A 23,551-nucleotide genomic window follows, 5' to 3' on the forward strand; every position below is an offset into this window, starting at 1 on the left:
CTGCCTGAGTCCAGGGTGGAGTGGACGCTGCCTGAGTCCAGGACGGAGTGCACACTGCCTGCACACACAGGCACAGGAGAGGGATGCCAGGAGGTTGGGCCAGGGAGTCCAGGGGTGCATGTGTGTGCCCAGGCCTCTGGCCCCTGCAAACCCATCATCAGGTGCATCCTCACTTTGGGATGAGAACTTTGTCACTAGACTTCAACCCAAGGACAGGGCAATGTCACTTTCCTGTGGAATGCACAGGGTCTACCGATCAATTCAAATCTTCAGGGCCACATTTTGTCTTTGATTGCTTAGGTTTTCCAAACTACTGTGACAAATGAAATGTTAACGACAGCTTCTTTGGCCCAACAGATACAAGGACAGAGCGGGGCCGAGTGGCCCGCCCACCTGCCCTGATGCTGCGGGCCCAGAAGAAGAGCCGGGCTGGGGACAAAGAAGACAAGGTCAGTTTCGGGGCTCGTGTGTGTGTTAAAGACACAAAACCCTGGGTGTGGAAATCCAGGGCCAGGACACCCTCATGCTTGTTTGCTATACGGTGTTTGTGAAATGACTGACATCTGCTGTGTGAAGCGACAGGACCTGGCACTGAAGGGGCCAGGTGAGGCCTGGAGAGCAGGGATGCAGCCTTTGCTGGTCCTGCCAGGTCTGGGTCTGGGGCTCCCTGGGGGACCCTGTTGGGAAAGGCTTTGGCTTCCATTTGAACTTTGTCCATTTTCGGAAGGAAGAGAAGACACACAAGTTAGTCAAACTCAGACAGCACTTAGGCAAGAGGAAAGAAAAGCCAACGCTCTCATCCTAATTTCAGGTCTTTCTCTTCACTGGTTTGCCAAATGGCATTTTAAAGACTGACCAGGACAGTGCATTTGAAGCATTTTGTGTTTTTAATAGTACAGTCCTTCCTCTCAATAACCCAACGGAGCTACTTTTATTACTGCATTTCAAAATCACAAATCACACTTAATTTGCTCTCATCTGTCAAATACACTGAAGATGCTGGTGGGACTCAGTTACTTGTCCACGTCCTCTCTTACTTCACCTTTCTAAGGTATTTCTCTGCCTGAAGTCACGCTGCGAGCTTTCCGTTCTCCCTGGTTTTGCTTCTGTGTCTCCTCTGAGTTCTTCCAGGATGTAGTCGCCCTGTTGTTCACGTCTCCTCCTCAGTCATCGGTGCGGGTGTTCAGTGGTGAAAATTGATCACACATGTTAGTGCAAATTAAACTTTTGCCCTCTGAGGTATGACTTTTCCGATTTTTCCAGATTAACATCCAGGCCAGAATTACATGTTAATTACACAGATAGCTTTTCCAGTGCCTTAAATAACTCCTTTCTCCATCACGTGGTTCTTCGAGTCTAATTCACTTTTATGACTTCAGCGTGGGACAAGAGTTTTATACCATGATTAGCCGTTTTCATCGCCAACAGGAAATCATAACCAGCATGCATCTCATGGAGAAGACCTCGGTAATTAGCAGTAGAGAACCCCAGCCTTGCCACATTTAAACATTAGTCCCCATCACAAATTACATCCTACTCTATTTGCTTGAATAATTCGCTGAGGTAATCTACCACTCACAGACTTTTTGGTGAGTTTCTACTGTTCAATTAACTTCATAATGAAGTCCCCCCCAGTTTTTCTAATTGGATTGGTAATATGAGCTCTAGTCTTAATATATATTTTTTGAGACAAGTGTTTCTGAATGCTCCGTTATGCCAATTAGTTATCCTGACCTTATTTTCTCACAAGAAACAAAGGTATTTCCTGCTACTAGAAAATCTATAAAAATTTTATTCGTAAACTTACAAACTTAAGGATAATGTTATAATATACTTTACAAATCATGTGTAAAATACCAAAATGCCAGGATGAACGTACATGAAACAGACCACTCCTTTCTTCCTGGTAATCCCTTGCGTGATGTTCGAGAAGATGCCCTTCCCGGGTTCACCCTCACGCTGGAGACCGTGCAGGATGCTTCTGGCTAAGTGCTTTAATCTCCGTGTTTCTTGTCCTCCCTTCTGGGCTGGCGTCTGTCAACATGGGCCACTCACTCTGGATAACTCGGTCACCAAGACACAACTTCACTCTGTTTTCCATGGTTCTACCAAACTGTCACATTAGACAGACTTACTCGTTTGGGCTTTATCTCACCATTGTCTCTTATAGACCCTCGAGATTCTTTTAATTTTTGTTCTAATCTTATGTTTCTGTGCCTCCATAATTTAGCACTTTCCTTCCTAAGCACTCTGTTTGAAAGCAGCTGACATAGTGCAGATGGGCCCTGGCCCAGTGCAGCCCTCAGGGACCCACATGTGCTGGGCTTTGCCACAGCATCCCCAGCCTTCTGCGCATGGCTGAGGTTGCCCTGGGGGCTCCCCAGGAGGACTTTGGAGCATTGACTTCATTTAGTTTTGGTTGGTCGAATGGTTAATCATCTTCCCACCTCCACTACCTCATAAAGTACCAACATCAACAACGGTAGAAACAGAGATTCTAAACTTTTAGGATGATTTTCCATTTTTTTAATGAATCTAGTATTCTAATTACACCTGACATTCTCAGCTCAGAACCAGATTGCTGCTTTGAATAAGGCGTTGATATCTTTTAATCCCACCTAATTTTCCCAGAGAGAGGACATAATCTATCAGAGCATTCTAAGTTTGAGATTAAAACCATGGAAACAGCTGGAAGAGGAAAAAAGAAAAAATTTCTCACACGAGAATTTATTATACTTCATGTGAATTCATTTCTTTCTTACAGCCTTCGAAGATTGTGCTGATACCTCCTTATTTTTTTTTTTTTCATTTCTCTTTGTGATATATGGTTCTACCGGCAAGAATTTGGTTCTTTCTGCCCAGTAAGATCTGCTGTCTGTCATACATCAATATGGCTAAAGGAATTCATCTGAATTGTGGGCCTCTGTTTATGTTAGAGTTATGATGGACCATATTTTTAAATCTCAAGCAACTTTTATTTTTCTCCAAATTTTATTCCTAGTGAATACTGATCAAGTGTCCCAACCATAGCTTATTTTTCTCTCTTTTTAATTTTAGGACATAAATCTTCATTTTATTCTAGGTGGTAAATTTTCTTTCTTTCTTCTTTCTTTTTTTTTTTTTTTTTTTTTTGAGACAGAGTCTCACTCTGTCATCCAGGCTGGAGTGCAGTGGCACGATCTCGGCTCACTGCAACCTCCGCCTCCCAGGTTCAAGCGATTCTCCCACCTCAGCTGGGACTACAGGTGCGCACACCACACCCAGCTAATTTTTGTATTTTTAGTAAAGACAGGGTTTCACCATGTTGGTCAGGATGATCTGGATCTCTTGCCCTCGTGATCCGCCCACCTCGGCCTCCCAAAGTGCTGGGATTACAGGCGTGAGCCACCGCGCCCGACATTTCAAACATTCTTATTTCTTAATGGAAATGTGGACGAACCGAGCATCAGAATCAGAATCATCTCCAGGATGCAAAACAGCCCCCATGAGCCCCGCCCCCAGCTGGATGGTCAGGAAAGGCGGGAGCCTGGGAAGGAACTGCACTCTGTGTGGCAGAGTCGTTGTTGAGGAATATGGGTTTGTTGCTTCCTCCTGCCTTAACGGGACCAGGATGTGGCAGCCCCAGCTTTGAGGCTCTCTGCCACTAAATGCTGTTGTTTTCATGGCACAGTGACTCCCACTGCCAGGTCAGCTCATTTCTGGGGAGGAAGCCAGTGAGATTTTCTGTCCCAAAGACATCAGACCTCAGATGCCCTCTCTTGGCTGCCTCTGACCATCTCTGCTTCTGGAAAAGCAGGCAGCTTAGACAGCTTGGGACAATGAGGGGTGCCTTTGTCCGGGTGATTCTACCCAGTCTGCTCTGCATTGATTCTGTGTCCCCGGCAGAACCTCCCAGCCCAGGCACTGCTGTGCTGAGGTCATTATCTCGGGGCTGCTATAAGCAGCCTGCCTGCAGGAGATTTGTTTATTCCTCCCTTCCTTGCTTACAATTGAAGATGAGTGTTTAAAATTAAAAGTCACTCTCCTGTCTCTTTCTGTTGAAAGGAACCTCCACCGATGCTGGGGGAAGGAGAGGACAGCACAGCCAGAGGCAACAGGCCAGTGGCCTCCACCCCAGTGCCCGGATCCCCCTGGTAAGACACCCCAAAGCCCAAGAGCCACTAGCAATGGCGTTGTCTGGTCCTGGCATTTGTCCGATGTCACCAAAGAGACACTGCATGTTTCTCAGGCATCCTGTGCCTTAAAAAAATGAACTTGCAGCTCCTGGCAGGTATAATTCTGCACTGTGGTCACATTCTGCAGAAAGAAAAACATAGCATTTAAGTGGTGAACGATCCTGCTCTGATCTATTTGTGCCTATGTATTAAAATGGTAATGCTGTTGCATGTCTATCAGCGAAAGGCAGTGGCTGAAGAAAGTGTAGCATGCCTTACACTTCAAAAGATCTGTTTTCCCTCCACTCCAAGAAGAATCGTAACCGAATGGCTGTTAATTAAAGACGTGGCTGTTCTCTCTGTCGCCCTGCGTGGCTGCCTGCTCTCAGAGTATGCCACACTCCAGACACCCTCCACGAGGGAGCCACAGTCTTTGGTTTTTTTAAATGCCCTTTTATAATGGAGTCATTTGGAAGCAGAATAAAAGGTTATTACAGTAAAAATTAAGTTTAAAGCCTGAAGATGAGAGTGCAGTATACAGCTGGGAGGAACAGCTCATTTAAAGAACAGAAATAGCAACCACTTGTGTCAGCTCAATGTGCCAGCCAGGTACAGAAAGCAGCCAGCCAAGGAGCGCAGGGCCCCCACCAGCCTTGCACAGTGAGTGAGCATGTCCCTGATGACCGGGCCTGCTGTGCTGTCCCCTGACCCTCTCTGATTTTTAGGGTGAACTTGGTTCCAATCTGGACAAACTGGCACCCCTGCCTTGTATGCCATGGTCAGTGTCGGTGGCAGGCGCCCAGCGCCTCCAGCCTTCCATTTGTAGCTAAAGCTCCTCTGCACCCTGGGAGTGCCTCGGGGTAAGGCCTCCTTGTACTAATATTGTGCTGTTTTCCAACCACCCATTCTCCAACCCTTATAATTTAAGTCAATTCTGATGCTAATTAGTGGGAGTTAGTGTCAAACCCCACAGGCTGGGGCTCAGTCCCTCAGGCTGCCCTGCTTTAGACATTGGCTGCAAATGGGGTCCCCCAGCTGCCTATACATCTGCCCAGCTGACCACAGATTTGGGGTTCCCATGACTTCCTCTCCACTTCAGTGGTGATTTGCTAGGACAACTCGCAGAACTCAGGAAGCACTTTAGTTGGCATTACATTTGTCTTATCAAGGATACCATTCAGGAACAGCCAGTGGAAGCAGTGCTCAGGGTAAGGTATGGACCTGACTGAGCTTCTGGGCCTCCCCCGAGCCACCCTCCCAGTGCCACAGTGTTCACCAGCCTGGAAGCGCTCGGAACCTCATTGTTTTAGAATTTTAGCAGAGATGTAACTACATAGGCATGACTGATGAAATCATCGGCCAAGTGAGAGGACTCAGAGGGTTGGGCAGGGCCGAAAGTGGCAACCCTCCGGTCACGCGGTTGGTGTCTCTGGAGACCAGCACCCTCCCTGAAGCTACTCAGGCGTCCTGAAATCATTTCCTTTGTGCAACCTCAGGCATGGTCAGGGACTTGTCCTTGCTCAGGAAATTCTAAGAGTTTGGGAAGCTCTGTGTCAGGAATCATCTGGAACAAAGACCATATACATCCCTGTGCTGCTTAACGACAGGGGTATATTCTGGAAACGCATCCTCGGGCAGTTTGACATCCTTTAGTGCACATCACAGGGTACGCTCACACGGGCCTGGTGGCATGGACTCCCACAAGCCCAGGCTGCATGGCGTAGTCCGTGGCTCCCAGGCTGCAGACCGTGTGGTGCTGACTGCACGGAGGCAGTTGTGACACAGTGGTGGGGATGTGTGTGTCTAAACACATCCCAGCGTAGAGAGGGTATGGTAAAATTCGGTATTATAATGTGACGGGACCACCATGGTATGTGCGGTCGGTTCGTAGCTGAAAGAAATGTGACTATGCGGCACATGACTACATGTCCATTTGACGATGCCACAAACTGTTTGAGAGCTTCTACAAGCAAACTCTCCGATGTCTCCAAGGCAGGCACACTGCTGCACATCGCACTGCGGGATTGGGAAACGTTCCCCAAGACCCTGTGGAATCCTCACACAGCTTCCGCCAGGCTCCCCTGGGGGGTTGCAGGGATCCGGAAGACTTGACCTTGAGCACTAGAGCCTTCTCACTGTGAAAGCTGTGGCTTTCTTCTCCAGCGATGTTGTGTTACCATGAGCAAGGCTTCGTGGGATCCAGCAAATCAGAGCGGTTCCCTGGCTGCTGCACTCCCCTCCCAGTTGTGGGTCTTTGCCGATGAATCGTGGATAGGTGAGGGAGTCTGTTGGTTGCTGCATGATCACACCTGAAAGCACACTATCCCTGCGACAGTAGAGGTTCGGCACAGGAGCAGAACGAGGGAGCTTGGTCCACATGGGAGGGCAGACCCCACGCAGGGCGAGGACTCAGCAGGTCCTTGTGGGTTTCTGAGCGTGGAGCAGCTAAGCCCGGGGTACTTGCAGATGAGGGAATGAATGGGGGGCGCTGGGGATGGGAGGTAAGGGCGGCCGTGGTCAGAGGGAGTGGCGGGGTGTAGGGCCATGGGCTTGAGGAAAGGTGGGTGAGGACTTGGGCCTGGGATCACAGAGGAAGGACGGCCAAGGTCCCACGGGACGTACAGGCCTTGCTGGTCTGCACAGTGACTGGTGCCACTACGGCGGAGGTGCAGTGTGGGTTCCTGGCCGTGTCATCTTTAACTGGCAAGCATGAGGGCAAGAGGGAAATGTCCAGGGAGCCCCAGGGGCGCCTCCTGTGTTACAAGAGGAGCGAACACCTGCAAGTGGACGGAGAAGCTTCACGCTGGGAGCACACTGCTTGAATCAGATCTAGGCTTTGCCTGCTGGGACCTGTGCAGTATCATAGAGGGATGGAGAGGTGGCTGATGCTTCACTGCATGTCTCGTTTTGTGTTTAGTCTAACCCCAGCCCCACCTGAATGGAGAGAGAGCCTAGGCTTGTTTGAGCAGCTGTTGGAATAAGGATGTATTGGCAGACCACCACCAGACCTCAGAGGGTGGTTCACACGTATCCTTAAAAGCAGAGGCACCCTCGACATTGCAGAGTGAGGGGGTCACTCCAGATCTCAACTTCTCCCGTGGCCGTGTGCTCTGTCAAGGAGGGCTTTGTGTGCCTCGTGATGTGACATCCTCACTCATGTCAGCATGATGCACACAGGCCTGGGAACAGCACTCTCTCCTCACACTGCAAACCTGCATCTAGGAAAAGCTCTCTCCGCTGTGGGGTGGGGTTGGGCGGTGGGTCTATGCCTATTTCACTTGATCAGCTGATTTATCTGCTGCTGTCTCGCTTATAGAGATTTGCTAGTAGTCAGCCTTTCCCCTGAGTCAGCCAGGGTCTCACGGAGACACACTGGGAGCTGCAGGGACAGGAGTGGGGCTCTGTCATCTGTCTCATTTTCCCTCACCCGTTTGAAACCACCCATGCTTAGAAAGGGTGTCTTCGCCCAAACAGAGAATGTCTCAGACACTGTGGCCGCCTTAAACTTTCTAAGAAGACCACAGGGGGTCTCAGCAGGAGCTTGGCAGAGCCCCCAGGACTAAGGAGGCATTGGGGAGGGGCCCCACTGACAGCTTCTGCCGGAAGCACAACAGCCCATCCCTGCCACATAGATGAGCTCCTTGGTCTTCATCTCAGCTACGGAACGCTTAGACTGAGAGGTCAAGCCCACAGTGCTCTGTAAGGCTCTGGCACATGGCTGGCCGGGCACAGTGTGGTTTGCCTGTTTGCCCTGAGCTGACAGAAAGGAGCCCTCTCCCCAGGACGCATGCCCCTTTTCTTGCTGAGGCCCCCAACTGCGAGTGAGAACCTGCCTGCCCCGCAGAAGGTCATCTTGGCCGAGTGTAAAGCAGGAAAAGGTCTTGTGCTTGGGGTTCGGGGCTGCAGTGGAAGTAGGTGGGAAGGATGGTAACCAGGGCAGGGGTCAGGTCTTAGAAGGCCAGTTCACGGTCACCTGGGGGACCCCACCGGCACTGTCAGTTGAACTGGTGGCGGGGTTAGCAGGCATGGAAGCAGAGGAAGTTCTGATGGCTCCAGATGACTCTCCTCCCTCTCATGGCCAAGCCCAGAGCTTGCTGCCCGTGTCTCAGGGAGTCTCCTTCTGTCTGTCCCGTGACCGCGCATCCTCTTTGCAATGGTCCGCTTGGCAGTCAGAGACCAGGCCACCCTCAGCCAGGCAGGGGTGGTGGTCCAGGCTGCCAGCTCAGGCCAGAGCCCAGAATTAGCTCCGCTGTCTACGTAAGTGGAGACCTCAACCTTCTCCTAAGGAAACCTGGCTTCTAGAAGGTTCCACATAGGTGGACCAGCCAAGCAGACTGGGCTAAAGTATTCTCCGAAAGAGTTCCTCTTGCATATCACAGAGCCGTCTGGGGGCAGCTGGAATTGGGATGATAAGGAGGTAAGGAGTTTTGGAATCCACTCAACACATCTGCAACAAAAATCAAATTAGTCTTACTCTTGGTTAACTTTTTCATGTAGTTATTAAATACATTTAGAATAAAGCTGGGGCTGAGAAATGGAGTGTTTGAGAAGACAGCAGAGTGAATAAGACCCTCCATCTCCTGTGTGCAGTTACAGGGAAGAAACTCACTTTCAAAGGTGAAACTCCTCCAGCATTTTTCTGATTTGCGTCTGCTCTGGGGAAAGCATCTTAGAAAACAGTGAGGTGGTAGAAACTGGTTTAAAAGTGATGAGAGCAGAGGGTGATGTTTCTCCAGTTCCCTGCAGGAGCTGGTGCCCCCTGCTAGAGCTCAGTGAATCCATACGGAATGCCAGCAGTAGACGGGCGACATCCTTAGCTATTCTTAACTATGTGGGAGTCTCTCTGCTGTTCCCACTGCCGAGAGGTGGCCAGACGCAGGGCCTCCTTGAAGGCATTAATGTAATGCTAAGCACTTGAGAAATGGAAAATGAACACCCTGACCGGAATAAAAATGAAGGGCCATCTACCCACTCTTGTCTAACGGCCTGGGCCAGTTTAACCATTAAAACTGGTGTCGAAGTTCATAGTAACTTCTGTAGCCAACTCTGCTACCTGAAAACCTATTCCGCATTCTCCTGCTGGGTAGTTTCAAGGATACCATGTCCCCGGCATGGTATTTTAAGGAGGATAAAGGAAATGAAGACCATGCGTTTACTTTCATACAAGGTGAAATCCGATCCTCCTCTAGAGAAGGTGTCATGGTAATAGTTGCAATGGAATTTGAATTACTTTTTTTTCAAATCTTCTTTAAACGTTCAGGCATGTTAACAGTAGAATAGCATTATATTAGTCTCCTTAGGAATTTCTATATCTTCTTTTTTTGCGATTTGGCTTTAGACACAAATAGTAATTTTGAGGGAATTAAACCACTCCCACTTACTGGCAATAAAAAGGTTTTTAGAGAGTTGATGACATGGGAAAATTTCAATAGTAATTGCTCGACAAAGTGTAAAATCCATAGCTTTTGGGTTAAATGACATTAATGTCAAAAACTGTGATTAATCAGCATCTTAAAATTATTTAAAAGACTATAGATTTACAAGTAGTTAGCTATTTTTTGTAAAAATTAAAACTATATATTAAATATTGTTTTTAACATTATATTATTTCCTAAAAAATGCAGATTGCTACACTGCAGGTCTTATGTCATGGTCTGTTAATAGCACAGATCAAAGTTCTTTCTAAGATGGCTTGGAAAGATATGAAAGTGCACTTTAGGAAGCTGACAGCGTCAGAAGGCGCCACTTTCTAGCAAAGCTGATTCACATTTTATCCTAAGAGGCAAAAGTCATTGAAAGGTAAGAAGTACAGGGCACATTATCAAAGTGAGTATGGTGCATTCCTCTGATGTTAGTAAATGTGTCCAGTCCAAAAGCCAGCGGCTGATTCTGCATTTCTGCCTTGGAGAGGTAAGAGCTGTGGGCAGACACCATCCTAGAAATGTGATTTGTGAACTGTTGTAGGTGTGAGCATCTTTCAAAGGGCTGTTTTGTATATTCAAATCCCAGGGATACGCTTTGGTTCTCCTGATTTTACGCTAATGACTTGTCCTTAATTCTGACTTCATTTTATATTTCAGTACCTGTGGGTAACATCTTTTTGTATTAGTTCATAATTATTTATTGGGCATGATATTTAAAAATTGTTTCTCTGGATTTTCTAAATACAGGTATTGAGCATGTTTGACTTTTGAAAAACTAGTATCAAAATCATGTTCTGAGATGAAGTTGGTAGAACTTTTCTGAAAAGAAAGGAAAAGTTTCCCAAGACATCATACATTTGGATGATGTTCAAGAAGAAAAAGCTGATTAGAAATTATGGTGATTAAGAGAGATGCGGGGCTCGGTCACATCAGACTGAGTCAGTTTCTCCGGTGCACCGTCCCCTGACTTGCGGTTGCACTCGCTAGGCTGAGGGACATCGCGTCGGTCTTCCTTGACTGAGTAGTACTTAAGAGAAACCAAATGTCACTTCAGCCCTTTTGCATAATTGAGTCTTTTATTATGTCAGAGAAGGGACAGGAGGTGTCGCTTGTCGAGGAAGGGACTCTAATGTTGAAGTAAATGTCAGTGTGGTTTAGTGGGGGAGGAGGAGTTGGCGGGGAAGCTGCCATTTAGCTCACATTTGAGAGGTCTGGGGGGAGCAGCTCATGGAGTGGGGGGTGGGCCATGGGCAGTGCCACCTCCAGTTCCCTCTGGGCTGATTTTCCCTGGTCCTCAGGCTACCTTGCTTTCATCCCCAGGCAGCCACCGACTCCCGGACGTGCTGTCAGCCCCCTGCCTCTATGGGGCAGGTAGCAGTTCTATCCATCTTCGACTGGCAACTGGTGGGGAGATCAGAAATCGGATGAGTCCCTGGGTTTAAAGAAAGCTGGGACTCTGCTGGGTGCAAGAGCAGGGTGACACCCCTTTCCAACTCCATAAAGACCGGCTCTCTTGGCAGCCCCCAGCCCAGGTAGAGCCCAGCTCTCGGCAGAAACCTGTGTTCTCAGAGGCTGTCTGGGCCAGAGGCTGCCCTCCCGGCAAGACTCCGGGGGCTTGCGTCTGCGCTGCAAGGCTGGACAGAGCTGGCAGGGCCCCGAGTGGCCTCGGCTCAACATGACTATGGAATAATGGTCTTTCCCTGTGGCTCATTATTTAACAATGACAACATCCGTTTATGTGAAATAACTAAAGATTGATTGGTAAAATCTTTTCAGAGTTATGCCAAGAAGTTAACAGTGATGCCTTTAGGAGCACAGACACCTGAGCCCAGGGCAAGGGGAATTTTGTTTTCAGCCAAGAAGCTTCCGTTGTTGGTGCAGTGCAGGGACGTCCTCACCCAGCTTGTCCGCTGTCTCACTTCTAGTCCCTCCCGGGTGCTATTTCCTGGCGTCTTTTTACCTCAAAGGAGGAAGTAGGGAAGCCTGTGCTCTTGGGAGGCTGAGGTCGTGTCCCCAGGCTCCTGGACTCACCGTGCAGCAGGCACCAGTGCCTGGAGCACCTTCTGTCTAGAACGTCACTAGCCGGATCGACTTTTGAGAAAGGATAGCAAGGCAACCCCACGGCCTGAAGCAGAGAGGCCACACGGTCACTTGGCAGGTGCCCGGCCCAGGCTGCCCCCGCAGCCCCAGAACAGCATGTCTGTGCATGTTCGTGTCCTTGTCTTGCATATCTGTACCTTCTTCTCAAATTAAGGGTTGGTGGTGGTGGGAACCACGACCAGACATGGCTGGGCTGGAGAACCTACTCAGGCGGGAAGAAAGGCGGGAGGGAGGTCTCCACACACTCCTCCTGAAGTCCTTATAAGCCCTAGTTCCTCATGCAGCTGCCAGGTGGATGGGCCTGGGCCACTCAGTCCTGCCCAGGTCAGGCCCTTCCCAGATACAAAACCCCAGAAAAGGTGGGGAGGGACTAGGAGAGGGAGAGAAGACGGCAAAGGGCACTGGGCGCAGCCCTTTCATTCCGAGAGCTCAGCCCCGTGTGTGGCTCTGTCCACCCCCCAGGATGCTCCCGGAACAGGGCACTCAGGGATGAAAGATGGATGGAGACAGGGATCCCGGGAGAGCCTCTGTGGAGTGGGGGACTGGGAGGGATGCATTCCCTCCCCACCAGCCAGCTGATTTTGAAGCTTGGGGTCCTGCTATTTGCAGGATGAGTGTGGGAATCCTTTCGTATGACAAAGCAACAACCTCAGTGTTCGTTCAGTGAAACCCAGGTCTTCAGATATTGCGGCTGCTTGGTGAGGATGTACTGAACCAGACTTAAATAACTCTGATGCACTAACTATATCCTCTGGGATATGGGGACAGTTAGAGAGAAAAGGGAATATGGCAGGTATCCAGAAATTATAAAGTGTGATTAAAGGAGGGGAACACATGCATATTACTTAGAATGGGCATAAAATGGTACATAAAATCAATTCTGCGTGTTACAGCTGGCTCTGTCTAGTGGAAGCCAACCGTAACGAGTGGATGGGTGGATTTCTCTGGGGGAACTGCGTTTATTTACCAGCTACCCACTCTGGTGCAACTCCATGCATTTCCCCAGGGCTCAGGAGCTGGGCTCTTTGTGGCCTGGATATAAATGGGTGGCGTGTTAGTTGCCATCGCTCGGCCTCCTCCTGGGTGTAATCTCTTACCAAGTCCTAATTAGCTCCACTCCTTGCTGGGAATTGGGAGCTGTTTCCTCACACTTTGGGGCATTCCAGGATGCTGTGCTAGCTGCTCCCAGCATGGGGATGCACCTTGGGCGTCTCTGCATCTGAGAACCAGGGACCTAGAGTCAGTGCATCCCTAGGCACTGCACTTACAACAAACGCTGGCCTAGGATCTGGGGAAAATTTGGCTGAATAAATATAAGTCCCCAAATGTAAAGCTCTTGCTTAAGTTAACAGCAAAGCTGGAGGCCAGCTGGGAAAATCCCTCAGAAAGTCGATGAGAAAATGATGAGGCCGAGTGGATAGGGCCGCCTGGAGCATTCCACCAGGACTCTGGAACACAGGTTTCTAGGGTCTCAGTGCATTTGATTCTCTAGGGAATGAGCACATGGAGCTTAGGGTGAGTGGCCCAGCAGAGGAGCAAGGGAATCCAGCTTCCTCACACTGCCCTGGCCTTTGGTGAATGTGCTTTGGTTTTCTGTGGAAAGTAGGACATCCGGGGAAATTCAGGTGGGTCCTGCTGCCCTGACTGGAGATGAGTCTAAGCCAGGCAGCCCTGTCCTTTTCTCCCTCTGCTAGAAGAGGCCATACGCCTAGCACCTCATACACCACTCAGCCTAGTGTCTGGGAGGCTTCAGTGGGACTCTCAACTCTGCTGCACCTCTTCCCAGGCCTACTGACACTGATGCCTGCCCAGGACCCCTTAATGAATTCACCCGCCCATACCCACTGATATGGTTTGGCTCTCTGTCCCCTCCCAAATCTCACCTCGAATTGTAATCTCCGTAATCCCCATGTATCAAGGGCAGGAGCAGGTGGAGGTAATTGAATCACGGGGGCAGTTTCCCCCATGCTGTTCTCATGATAGCGAGTGAGTTCTCTTGAGATCTGATGGTTTTATAAGCATCTGACATTTTCTTTGCTGGCATTCATTCTCTCTCCTGCCACCCTGTGAAGAGGTGCCTTCTGCCATGATTGTAAGTTTCCTGAGGCCTCCCCAGCCATGTGGAACTGTGAATCAATCAAACCTCTTTTCATTATAAATTACCCAGTCTCAGGTATTTCCTTATAGCATTGTGAGAATGGACTAATACAGTAAATTCTTACCAGGAATGGGGTGCTGCTATAAGGATACCTGAAAATGTGGAAGCAACTTTGGAAATGGGTAACAGAAGAGGTTGGAACAGTTTGGAGGGCCCAGAGAGGGGAGGAAGCTGAGGCCCAGAGAGGGGAGGAAGCTTGCCCCAGGGGAACCTCCCGGGGAGTCCACACCTAGACCAGACCTTGGTGCCAGCACAGGCCTCAATCTCTACAGCACCCTGATACCACTTAGGGGATAAACCCAGAGCCCAAGCCGGCCTTGCTGGCCTTTATCTCTTGGGGACAGTACGGGGCCAGAGTGTCAGAGCGCAGAATCTTCCATGTACCTCCATGCCGCAGGCTCCGGGCCCCACATTCTTTAGGGAGGGACTTTTCTCCTTTCCTTCCCTCTCATTATTTTTCTTCCTTTCATTTTTTTTCTTTTTAATCTTTTCTGATAACCTTTCACAGATAAGGGGTTTAAAAATGGCACATGATTCCTTTTAGATATCTTCAATTTCCATCTATGAAAATACAAATCTTCATTATTTGCTCATCCACAAATGAGCAGGACACCGGGGCTGTGGTTGCTAATATAAGCAGCCCTTTTAATTCTGCCACTGTGGGAGGGTAATGAGCTGTGGCCGTGCGCATTGCTTGACGGCCATGCAGAGCTCGACCGGGGAAGTGTAGGGAGCCACTCTCCAAATTACTCCATTGCCGGAACCGGGGCCAGAGGTGCCCCAGAGTGCATCTGAAATGGAATTTCACTGAGGCTGGAGAGAGCTCTGCCTGCATGTGACCTTCATGAGCTGCTTGGTTTCTCTGAATGTTGATGTTCTTCCTGGTCTAAGGCTGGTGATGAGAATGTCTACCTGTTAATCAAATGAATCAGATCCATAAAGCCCCCTAAAAAGGCAGGCTTTGTCTTTAGCATTCATACTGTCCGTAAACAAGCTTTGCAAATGCGTGGATTGCAGTCCTGAGGGGCTTTTTCAGTGAGAGTTCGTGCTAATGACTTTCTAATTAAGTGTCTCCGAGAGCCACTGAGATGTGTTTTTCCACTCGAACAGGTGTGTGGTCTGGACGGGCGATGACCGAGTTTTCTTCTTCAACCCAACGATGCACCTGTCTGTCTGGGAGAAGCCCATGGACCTGAAGGACCGCGGAGACCTCAACAGGATCATTGAGGACCCGCCCCACAAACGCAAGCTGGAGGCACCAGCAAGTAACTAAGCACTGGGTTATTTACATCTCCTTTGAAGTGTTTAAGCTGCTTACTTCTAATGAATGTAAAGTGAAAGCATGTTTCTTCTTGGTTATGTTGAAAATTGACTATTAAGGAATCCTGTGCACGACTGCAGAGTTTAGTAATCAAGTTTTTATGGCACTTCCTGCAGATACCTTGATCCTTCCAAGCGGTCGGCTCTGACTGTCTTTTTGCATCACGTAAGGTGATTAATGCAGAGAGAGCCATTCATTCCATCAGCCCCTCAAAGCTTCCATCCAGCATCACTGTTACCCAGCATTTTATTCTTGTTCCAAATATCTTATGAACGCCCCTTGAGAGACCAGATGTACACAGATGGGAGTGTATTTTCTTCCACCTTACATTCACTTTAGACCTTTGCACCACATCGATCTGCTGTTGTGTTTGGATGGATGCCTCAATTCGATAAAACCCTGGTCACGGACGGGGGAAGAGATTCTCTTCAGCCGTAGAGGAATGGGGTGCTTGGAGAGGCGGTTGTTTCTGACAATGCCTGTAAATCTTGTTTTGCCAAGAAACAGAGAGGAACTTTTAGCATTTTCACAAAGGATCTTTTCCAATTAGATCTAATACATATTTTATTAGCTGCTGCTCAGGGAAGGCCCTCCTCCCGCAGCATGTGGATTCAAACAGTCTTGACTCCACTGGAGATGTTTGAGAGCAGGAGCTCTCCGCCAGCTTGAGAGGCAGAGACGCCTGGCTGCAAGGCCAGGCTGGTGAAATGGGAGCTTGGTTCTTTGTTTCGGTTTTGTGTGGAATTCTGTTGGGTTCATAGTGGTATTGGGTTCATAGTGGCATTTTTAATTTCACATCATTGAGGGCTAATACTAGATGACGGCAATTCACACTTCGTGTCAAATCCAGAGGTATTTGACTGAAGCTTTAGAAGACAGTATTATAAAAGTTTTATCAGCATTTTTAACCATAGTAAGAGACATGGTGATAATCTTTTAAGATTGAAACGTCTCACGTTTAAAATGTTTACTCCACTTAAAATAGTAACAGCATTCTCCAGAGACTGAATCAGCATGTTGGGAAAAGAAAAATCTCCAAGGTGCATATGGAATTGAATCTGTAAAATGTTGCTGTATTTAGGGACAGTGAAGATTGAATTTGGCGATCGTGTTTCCTTCTTTGATCAGGCCACATTCATTATTAAAAGGGGGCCTTGTACGTCCTGAAAGAGTGCTTTAAAATCATTACAGAAAGCACCCTCTCAAGGTTCCTACTCATGGACCAGAGGATGGTGCACGATTTGGGAAATCATGACACCCTCAGACCCCACGAGAAACACTGAGGCACAGTTTGTCCTAATGATGATTTTATTTGCTTGGCAAAGGCAGATCACGCTGGCAGATTCCTCAGTCCTTTCTTTAGCTTGTGTTCTTGTAGATAATTGGGTGCTGTTTCTTTCTTCCCCAAAAGAATTGGTAGTAAGGAGAAAGAAATGAACTTATTAAAGGCAATGCATAGCTGCTCTCTCATTTCTTTTGTTTGGACAAATCAGGTCAGGTCTGAAAAGAGGTAGGGAGGCGTCTGCAAACGCCCCCACTGGGCCACCTGCTGTCTCAGGGCTCGCCAGGACTGTGGGTAGACGACAGGGGCCTGGATTACCTGGCTCAGAGCTCCATGCTCCGTTTCCTTCTTTTAACAAGAATCTCATGTTACACTCTGAAAAGTAGAGAGTTAAGGTTTAACAACCAGAAATACCTGATTAATTTAGATGTAGCATGTTATGGTATTTTGTCTGATACCCATTTTACTATGGTGGACCTGAGTACTCTACTTAGACAGACATGTGATTACAAAATTACATGTAGTTATAAAACGATTTTTAATCTTACTTCCCTCCTCATATAAAGAGAGGAAGAGATTTGTCTTCAACCAGTCTGTTTTTTTTTTAACCTGAATCTTAAGGATATGCAAATGACTTCGATTCTCGACTTCCGGTTGCCAGGGTAGAATTGATGTTTAAGAGCACAACTTCTAATTCCCTAAAATGCACTCAGAGAGCTTTGCAGCGAAACAATTAGGACAGGAGGTGTTTCTGGAGGGTTAATTAACGATCAGGGAGCAGAGTTGATGGCCTGCAGCCATCAGGAGTGACTGGCATTCTCCCTGGCCCACGTTCATCGCGGCTCGTCCGATATTTAACCCTGATGATGAAAACAAGCTCCGGGGGAGATGGCTCTGGGTGGAGAGTTTTGTTTTTCACATTTTGTTCAACTATCAGTCATTGTCGATGTGAATATATCCATACCTATTTGAAGTCTGAAATGGGACAATTACGCTTTCAGTCGACACCCATTACTTTTCAAGAGGCAAATGAAATAGAAGAACTTTGTAAAATGGCTGCCACATTTCACTGCTCTTAGGTCTCAGGGGCGTGTGTGTGTGAGCGTGTGTGTCTGTGTGTGTGTGTGAGTGTGTCTGTGTGTACGTGTGAGCGTGTGTGTCTGTGTGCGCGTGTGGGCGTGTGTGTCTGTGTGTGTGTGGGCGTGTGTGTCTGTGTGTGCGGGTGAGCGTGTGTGTCTGTGTGTGTGTGTGGGCGTGTGTGTGTGTGTGCACGTGTGAGCGTGTGTGTGTGTGTGTGTGCGTGTGAGCGTGTGTGTCTGTGTGTGCGTGTGGGCATGTGTGTCTGTGTGCGCGGGTGAGCGTGTGTGTCTGCGTGCGCGGGTGAGCGTGTGTGTCTGTGTGTGTGTGAGAGCGTGTGTGTCTGTGTGTGTGTGTGTTCAGTGGGGGTGTGAGACGTGGAAGTTGTGGCTCACAGTGCCGGGCAGCTGTGGGATGCAGGATGCAGCACCGCCAGAAGCGCTGAGACATTCGTCATTCCGCAGATAAGGGAAGAGGCCGCTTTTTCATTCTGTGAGCACTGCTGAAGGATTCGAGCGAAGTCTGGAATTATTTTCTAATTACCTTGCAGAGCATCCAGATTTTTTATCGCTGTAGTAACTGTGCTGTTAGTTGAGAATAAATGCCAGTAGAACTGGAGGAAAATGAGAAGTGCCAGGCTTCACCCTCACCCCCATCCGTTCCATGCCATGCCGTTCTCGGGGATCTTACCGACACTTCAGTTGGGAGGGTGCTGGCTGTTGCTTTCCCACCTGTGCCCACGTTTCACAGGCCTATCAGAGGCGCGGTTCTCTCACTGTCTTCGCCTGCAGCAGCCGAACCCTCTCTTGCTAGAGACGGCAGAAACTCCCCTGCCATCTGGCTGTGCACCTGCAGCCCGGCCACCTTGGCCTGCTCTGCCTGCCCTGGCCACGGGGGCCACCTGTCACTTTACTGGGACATTTGGTGCAGCCTGGTGGGAAGTGTTGGAGGTGGGGCCCTTGGGTTCTTCGTCTGGGGTGGAGGGAGGAGAGGTGGGGGAGAGAGAGGGAATCCAAACCCCGGCCTCTCCTCCTGCCTGGCTGTCTCCTGTTAGTGCCTCCCAGGGGTGGAGGAGGACCGGGAGCCCTGGGGTAAGAAGTGAAGAGGGGCCTTCTCACTGCCTTGGGGAGGGGAGGGACCACCGGGTGGGACCCTGGGTGTGTGCAACCCCCACACTTGGTTCCATTAACTCCCCTCCTCAGTCCCACGCAGCAGATGCCATCAGCATTGGAGACCCCTTGCTGCTGTAACAAATGACCACCACGGGGCCAAAAGTCACACAAGGTGATGATCTTACAGTTCTGGAGGCAGACATCAAGCAGAGGCTTCACTGGCATCGGCAGGGCTGTGTCTTTCCAGGAGATTCGGGGGAGATTTCCTTGACTCCTGGCCCCTCATCCATCTTCATGCCTCTCTCCTCTCTCTCTGGCTCTGGCCCTTCTGCCTCCCGCTTCCACTCTGAAGGGTCCCTGTGGTCTGTGGGGCCACCTGGATGATACAAGATGGTCTCCCACCTCAAGGGGAGCTGTTGAGCAACCTCCATCCACTTTTCCTGGCAGCCCAGGGTATGCACACCTTCTAGGATTCAGATGTGGGCATTGGTGGGAGGCGTTAATCTGTGACCCATGCCTGCTTTACAGAAGAGGGAATTTCAAAAAGCAGCTTAGTTAACTTGCCCAGGGTCACACCTCCACTGAGTGGGGAATGGGGATTTGCACCCTGGCGAGTCTGATGCCAGGCCTGAGGGCAGCCTGGCCAGGCCCCCATGAGCCTGTGATGGACACAGGTGACTTTTTGTGCCAGCTCACCAGGCAGCAGCTGCAGCAGCTGTGCACTCAACACTGTCCCGCCCTAGCCTGCAGGCAGATGACGTGAACTTCACTGGACTTAATTGCTCTATAAACACTTTAGACATTTATATTCAAGACCAATGTAAATTGACAATGACATTCATTTCACCAGGTAGGATGTAAAATTGCCCGGTGAGTAAACACAGCTGTGACTCATGAATGGGTCACTTTCCCCAGCGTTGTTTGTCCGAGAAGACAGCGCACACTGGATCTATGACATCCAGGGCCCCAGGTGGCTGGGGCAATTGGGGGGACCCAGGGCTGCTGAAAACACAAATGCCAGAGCCCTGGAGGGTGGTGAGCTAGTGTGGTTCTGTCCATGAGGATCTGGGGAATGTGGGAGGCTCTGCCCACCTAGAACCCACCTGCTCCAGGCTCTCTGGGAGGAATCCTGGCCTTCATATCACGGCACCCTCTGCTGGCCTCCAGGCTCTGAGCCTCCTCTTTGCACAATGAATGAACCAGGTGGCTTGTTTGCTAAGCTCCATTTTAGTGCCCACTTTGTTTAGTCTCTGTAACATGATGCCAAGATGAAGCAGATGAGCTGCGACAGGTGTCTCTTCCTTGCAGAATCCCGAGTTGACCGTGCAGGAAGTTGAGTGTGAGGGTGGAGCTCGCAGGGCAGCCGGTGCAAGGGAAGGAGTGAGCTGGGGGAGTCTCTAGGATGCTGTGATCACACTCACCCCTCAGCTTGCTGTGTTTGGCGTCAGCCAGGAGGCCAGGTGGGCAGGGCAGGGGCTGAGCCAGGCTCCTGGATGCACCAGTGGATTCGGTGGAGAAGGACAGATGCTAGAATAGCATTTTTCAGAGTAGTTTCCCCAGGACCTAAGACACCAAGCCACCACCCACCTCTGGGGCCAGGAGCAAAGGAAGGAAAGGGAAGGGAGGGGAAGTGGGAAAGGAGGAAAGGAAAGGAAAGGGGGAAGGGAGCAAGGGAAGGGAGGGAAAAGAGGAAGTTCATTTTCTTCTGAACCAGTCCTTTATTTAGGGACTGGTGACTGGCCAAGCACTGGACTGGACACAGGACACCAAAGATGAGCAGATGTTGGGCAGGGAGCACCACGTCTTGCATATTGGGGAAGAGAAACAAGCAACAATGGATGGGTGGAGTGGGGTGACCCAGCACACCAGCCAGGGGCTTTTCCCTGAGGCATGGTCACTCACACTGGACCCCAGGAGGTGAGGAGGGGAGGTAAAGGGTGTGTTTTGAGCTCTAAGGCGGGAAGAAGAAGGTGTGCTTGTGGCTGAGCCGAGAGCGGTGGAGGGTGGCTGTCTGGGGCTGTCTGGGGACAGTGAGCCTCAAGGCATGGAAGGCTCAGGGAAGCCCTGCTGTGATCACGGCACCTGTGCTATGGCATTTCCAAGTGGCCACGGAGAGGTCCCCATTATTGACCAAATCCAGAACGTCCTCCCTGAGTTTCAGCTGGGAGCCCAGGCCTAGCAAAGCAAAGTGACCACGGCAGGTCCGTCTCCTAATCGGGGTAGTTGCAGCTCTGCTACGGCTCTTTCTATCCCTAAACTTCACACCCATCACATTTCTCTCACACGCAGGATGTAATCTAGGAATACAGAGAAGTCCGGTTTTGGCATCTGTGGGCACCTGGCTGGACCTGCTGGTGGAGTGGGGCGGATCCAACCTGGCCCCTGCACAGCCAGCCTCTCGCCCCTCAGCACACGCAGTACCCCCACCACCTCTCCTGGCAGGAGCTCATCCCCGCAAGACCCTGCTGCCCTGAGCCATGTGCCTTGCCCTCTCCGCCAAGGGCTCCTGCTCCGTATCTCATCCCGGTGCCCGCCCTTGTTTGCCTCCTGGGCACCCCTCCCACAGCTGCCTGCCTGTAGATGAGTTCTGGCCCAGCCCCTGCAAGGTGCTCTCTGGGGTCCTGGACCATGCAGGAGGACTGTGCCCCTCTTTGTGCCCAGGAAAGCCACAGTCCTGGGAGAGCACTGACTTTTCCACGAAGATGCCAAGCCTGAATGCTGCCTAGATGGGGGGGACCTGAGGTTAATGCGTGACCTGGGGTTTGCATCCAGCTCACAGGATTGAGCACAACTGCCTGGAGAGGGAGGATGACACCACCTTCCAACCTACCGAGCCCCATCCTCCTCAGGACTCAGGATCCAAGCAAGCAGGGTAGGGCACTGGACAGGATGCAGAGCAGGAGGCCCCATCAGAGAGAGCAGAGCACAAAGCCCAGGGCCACTCAGCAGCAGGGCCCTGTGGGGCTGAGCCCCTGCCAGGAGCAGGGGTGGGGGTGTCACCTGCACCGGAGGTGAGAGGCCTGGCTGTGCAGGGGCTGGGTCCATCAGCAGGTCCAGCCAGGCACCCACAGATACCAAAACTGTAGTTCTCTGTATTTGTAGGGTGCAGTCTGTGTATGAAAGAAATGTGATGAGTGGGAAGTTTAGGTGTGCCAAGGATCCCATCTGAATGCAAATTTGCCTTACGCACAACAAATTTGTCATACGCACCGGCTCCTATGATTCCATAGTAAGTTTTACCAAAGATTGTGCCTACCCTCTCTAAGAAGACTGATAAAATTAGGTATATTCCCCACCACTCACAGAAAGGAAAACATTTGGCTCAGAGACTCAGGATTTTTACTACCTGATGCAACTAGCCACACTCCCTGAACTCAGTGACTTACAAACACACTCAGACACACATATACACACACAGACACATACACAGAGACACACACACAAATGCATACAGATACACACACATATACACACACAGACACACACACACAAGCACATGGACACACACATATATATACAGAAACACACACGTACACATGCACACAGACACACAGACACACACACACAGATACACACACACACACAGAGGCACACAGACACACAGACACACACACAGATACACACACACACACAGAGACACAGACACACATGCACATATGCATAGCCTTTCTGGCAAATGCATAAAAAACAACACATTTAAAAAATACATAGATACTGGTGTGTGTGCATTAATAAGCATGTTAGAGATTGACCCACTGCTGCACGCTATCTGCACCGCACCTGTAACATGTCTTGGCTATCCTTCAGACTCAGAGCCTCCCTGTCTCCTGCACCCTGTTCCCTCTCCCTCCAATGCCTTGCTTTTCTCTCCTATCCATCTCCTGTGCCCCCACCTTCGCCCTGTCTGGACGCGTGATGACTTCCTCAGAGCCTCCTCTTGGATGGACGTCTGGGTCATCTGCTTTGTGCTCACACACACAGTGCTGGAAAGAACATCTTTGTACCTAGGTATTTACCTTAGGAGCGTTTCTGCAAACATATTGATTGTGTAATTTCACATTATTAGAATTGTTGTCTCAGAAGGTACATGCATTTTAGATTTTGGGCAGGTATTGCCAAATCTTCTCCCAAAGAGATTGATCAGTTCACACTTGTACTGATAGATTCTGCATAATCTCCTTAGCACTGTAGAACATCAGACTTAATTCTTAAAGCCATTCTTTGTTTCAGTTGGCATTGCTTTAATTTTGAGTGAAATTGAGCCATTTTTCACAGGTTTGTTGGCCATTTATTTTGTGTTTGTGTTCCTTATCTTTCTTAATGAGTTATTTGGACTTGAAAATCAAGGCTATCAGTGTTTGGCTACAATAATATCACAATATTTTTCCTGGTCTTTTGATTTATTTATTTATTTTTTATTTTTTTTTTTTTGCCATAGAACAAGTTGTCCTTGATTTTTTTTTCTCGTTGTGGTAAAATATACATATCATGAAGTTGACCATTTAACCATTTGTAAGTGTACAATTCAGTGGCTGTCAACACTACTGATTTCTACAACTGTTTCCTCTCCCATAGCAGAAATTCTGCAGTGATTAAGCATTGTCACAAAGATTTTCCCCTTACGTTTTCTTCAACAACTTTTATAGCTGTAACGTGTACGGTTAACTCCATTCGAGATACTTTTTACATGTAGACTTGTTCAGGGATGATTTCTGTCAAATATTTTTTATCAGGTGAATTGGCCCTACTTTCCTGGTTTTGCATGCTTTTGAGTTTTTGGTTGAAAAGTAGATATGCTAGGCATTGTAATGGGGCAGCTTTGGTGGAAATCGGATTCTCCCACTTCCCAGAGATCACTGACGTGGGCTTGTGCAGGCTGGAGCCATCCAAGTGTGCCTTTTCCAAAGTGATGGCCTTGAAGTGT

General features: G+C 49.3%; 1 protein-coding gene across 1 annotated transcript in view; it reads left to right on the plus strand.

Annotated features, from left to right (window-relative positions):
- Positions 1 to 23,551, plus strand: part of TCERG1L (transcription elongation regulator 1-like) — a 289,722-nt gene that overhangs the window by 206,597 nt on the left and 59,574 nt on the right. The window contains exons 9-11 of the mRNA XM_011971789.1: positions 358 to 449; positions 4,045 to 4,133; positions 14,946 to 15,100. Coding sequence (XP_011827179.1) covers positions 358 to 449; positions 4,045 to 4,133; positions 14,946 to 15,100 — 336 coding nt within the window. The remainder of the gene's footprint in view (positions 1 to 357; positions 450 to 4,044; positions 4,134 to 14,945; positions 15,101 to 23,551) is intronic.

Source organism: Mandrillus leucophaeus, unplaced genomic scaffold, assembly GCF_000951045.1.
Source record: "Mandrillus leucophaeus isolate KB7577 unplaced genomic scaffold, Mleu.le_1.0 Scaffold1247, whole genome shotgun sequence".
In the NCBI taxonomy this organism is placed as follows: Eukaryota; Metazoa; Chordata; class Mammalia; order Primates; family Cercopithecidae; genus Mandrillus; species Mandrillus leucophaeus.